General features: G+C 33.3%; 1 protein-coding gene across 1 annotated transcript in view; it reads left to right on the forward strand.

The window, feature by feature from the left end:
* Positions 1-376: 376 nt before the first annotated feature.
* Positions 377-1,273, forward strand: part of LOC105539782 (N-acetylated-alpha-linked acidic dipeptidase 2-like) — a 6,728-nt gene continuing 5,831 nt past the window's right edge. The window contains exon 1 of the mRNA XM_011980203.1: positions 377-489. Within this exon, the coding sequence (XP_011835593.1) occupies positions 458-489 (32 nt within the window). The 5' untranslated portion in view covers positions 377-457. The remainder of the gene's footprint in view (positions 490-1,273) is intronic.

The following is a 1,273-nucleotide window of genomic DNA, read 5'->3' on the forward strand; positions in this document are numbered from 1 at the left end:
AAACAAAACAAAACAAAACAAAACAAAAACCCTGCTCTATATTTAAATAAATATGTGTGGAATGTTCCCTATGTGTCAGGGACTAGATACTCAGGGAAGAACAAGAAAAGCCATGCCTTCATGCATAATGTGAGAAAATGAAAGGGCTTCCCTTAAAAAAAACTCCTTTTAAGCATCTCAAAATTATATTACATATCAGAATTTATTGATAGGTTTTCTGCATTTAATATGAACATTATTTTTTAAAGCCCACCAGGATCTATTTGTCAGATAAAGACTTTTTGGGGGGAAGGAGAGAGGGATGGCTTCTAGTTTTAATAAAGTCAAAGTGATTTTGTGGATGTTTGTGTGTTTGTGCGTTTTTTTTTTCCCCTCAGGCTGGTTTATTAAGCCTCTCAAAGAAACAACCACTTCTGTGCGCTATCATCAAAGTATAAGGTGGGAACTGGTATCCGAAATGAAAGCTGAAAACATCAAATCATTTCTTCGGTGAGTTTTTTTTTTTTACATATTTGATCTTAAAACTCATGTTTAAAATATCACAGTGAGAAGCATGTTATAACTGGTTATATGCATGAGGACAGTCTTCTCTGTGTGAAATTACAATATTGGTCATCAACTTATGTTTATTTATTTATTTATTTTTTAATGTCTCTTTAAACCACTCTTGGGGTGAAATCTGTTAGAATGTTATAAAAGTAGGTCTTCCCTAACTTTACATAACACAAAGTATCTGGTTGGCTTATTGAGAGATGTTTCAACTTCATGTAACTTTGGATCTAACTGAATGTTATTCTTTGTTCATCAGTGCCTGGGTTTTAATCAGCAATATTTTAGATACCATATTCTGTCAGAGAAAGTTAGATTCTGGTTGACTAAGTGATTTAGTGGAAAAGTGATCCAAGTGTCTGATTCTGTCTGCCAAAAGTTAAACCTTTATCCCATCTTGCAGGTATAAATAAGTTTGTTGTTTACAAATAAGACAAAATGAAACCAGAAAGAGTCATTGCAAATCCTCTAGCTTCTAACCATGAAAAACAGTGGAAATCGGGGGAGTGATCATAAACTCCTTAAGAACAATGGCCATAGTATTTATTTCTGTATTCAGACTCTTTCAAATCGGTGTTTTTTAAAAAATCAACATTAGTGAAGTATAATTTACATAAAAGAAACTGCATCCCTATAAACCCTACAATTTGAGAGTTGTGACAGATGTATGCTATACTGAACCAACCACCTCCTCCATCATGCTACAAAAATATTCCATTATGCC

The sequence above is a fragment of the Mandrillus leucophaeus genome, unplaced genomic scaffold (assembly GCF_000951045.1).
Source record: "Mandrillus leucophaeus isolate KB7577 unplaced genomic scaffold, Mleu.le_1.0 Scaffold2096, whole genome shotgun sequence".
In the NCBI taxonomy this organism is placed as follows: Eukaryota; Metazoa; Chordata; class Mammalia; order Primates; family Cercopithecidae; genus Mandrillus; species Mandrillus leucophaeus.